The 1,545-nt window shown below is 36.8% G+C and overlaps 1 protein-coding gene across 1 annotated transcript in view; it reads left to right on the top strand.

The window, feature by feature from the left end:
- Positions 1 to 1,545, top strand: part of PAPD4 (PAP associated domain containing 4) — a 43,876-nt gene that overhangs the window by 4,801 nt on the left and 37,530 nt on the right. The window contains exon 3 of the mRNA XM_012721761.1: positions 1,346 to 1,519. Within this exon, the coding sequence (XP_012577215.1) occupies positions 1,383 to 1,519 (137 nt within the window). The 5' untranslated portion in view covers positions 1,346 to 1,382. The remainder of the gene's footprint in view (positions 1 to 1,345; positions 1,520 to 1,545) is intronic.

Here is a 1,545-nt window from a genome sequence, read left to right as displayed (position 1 = left end):
CAGAAGAGCAGGGGCAGTGAGAGGATTCACCAGAGACAGAGTGGGGGGGGGCAGAACAGGCTGACTGATGAAGTACACTGCTGAGGGGAGCAGCAGGCTGGTCTGGAGAGGTCTGCTGTGCCATGTGGGTCACCTCTGGGGCAGAGATCAAACTCATGCTGATGTGGCTTTAGCTTCTTAGTGCTGTGCTTCAACCTGCTGTGCTACCAGGGAGGGCCCCCTTTCTGCTTTTTAAGCAGCATGCTTTTTGTTTTGGATGTGCAACATTTTAAAATTCATTATAGAAAGTTTCTTGAACTTTCAGTGGTTCTTGGACATTGTTTCTAAGGTTTTGTGGGTGGAGGGGGAGGTGGGAGTGGGGTGGGATGGCGGTCTGTATTAAATGTCTATTTTAAGTGAGAGGTATTAGACATCTAGTTGGAAGCTGTGTGTACTTTGGTGGGCAATTCTGTAACATGGTTGATTTCAAACTGGCAAACTTCCTTGGTGGAAAACTTACTATGTTTTAGCTTCTGTTTACTGTATTATCTGGTTTCTCTCTCAGTTATTTCACAGATGAGTTTTCTAATTACTTGCTTTGGGAAAGTGGGCTGAGAATCCCATTTTACCTTGTATCCTTTATTTACTACTTGCTTCCCATTTATTGTCCAGATATTTGTAAATTTATAGCTACCAGGAATCAGTCACTGCAAAGTAAACTAGGTATCAGTTACAAAGAATAAATATCTAATCTCCTGCTTAGGTCAATTAATAGTTCTTTGCATATAGGTTGCTTTGCATATAGGTTTTCCCTATTACTGTTTTATATGATGGTTTTTATCAGAACTTCTTTATGTAAGTTGGATAAGTATTTGGATTTTGAGGAGAGTCTCAGAATTTTATAAATAATTGTTTGGCAATACACATTTCTTCCTTTTTTGATTAGATCTATAAGATCTAAATTCTAGGAATCATTGTTGCTTAGACCTTTGAATAAATTAGATTGAGAATAAATATAAGAATCTGTAGGATTTCATTAAATTTCTTTGTAGGATGGATTTGTGGTGATAGCCTGATTTCTAAAAGATTTGTTGGTGTCAGGATAAATTTATTAGGATATGTCTTTTAGAAGCTTGTTAATATCTTGTTATTTGAATGATATTTTGGGTAGCCTTAGTTGAAATTCATTATTAGTGAATTTTTTAGCTGTAGTGTGACTTAAGACTTCTATTTGTTTACACTTAAAAATAACTTTGTAAATGAATTTCATAAGTTGATGACTGTTGTTTTAAATCGTAGCTACTGTTTACCAAAAAGCTTTTAATATCTTCATGCTATAGTAATTTGTCTTTCAAACCTATTCTAGGTAGAAGAATACATGTTCACTTTTAGTGAGCAAGAGCATGTTCCCAAACTCAATTTTGGGTCGCCCGCCTTTCACACCAAATCATCAACAACATAGTAACTTCTTCACCCTGTCACCAACTCTTTATACACACCAGCAGCTTATAGATGCACAGTTCAACTTTCAGAATGCAGAGTGAGTATGGTGATACTTTGGACTGT

Source organism: Condylura cristata, unplaced genomic scaffold (assembly GCF_000260355.1).
Source record: "Condylura cristata isolate star-nosed mole 26May11 unplaced genomic scaffold, ConCri1.0 scaffold00007, whole genome shotgun sequence".
Taxonomy (NCBI): Eukaryota; Metazoa; Chordata; class Mammalia; order Eulipotyphla; family Talpidae; genus Condylura; species Condylura cristata.
This window is presented reverse-complemented; position numbering and strand designations above follow the sequence as displayed.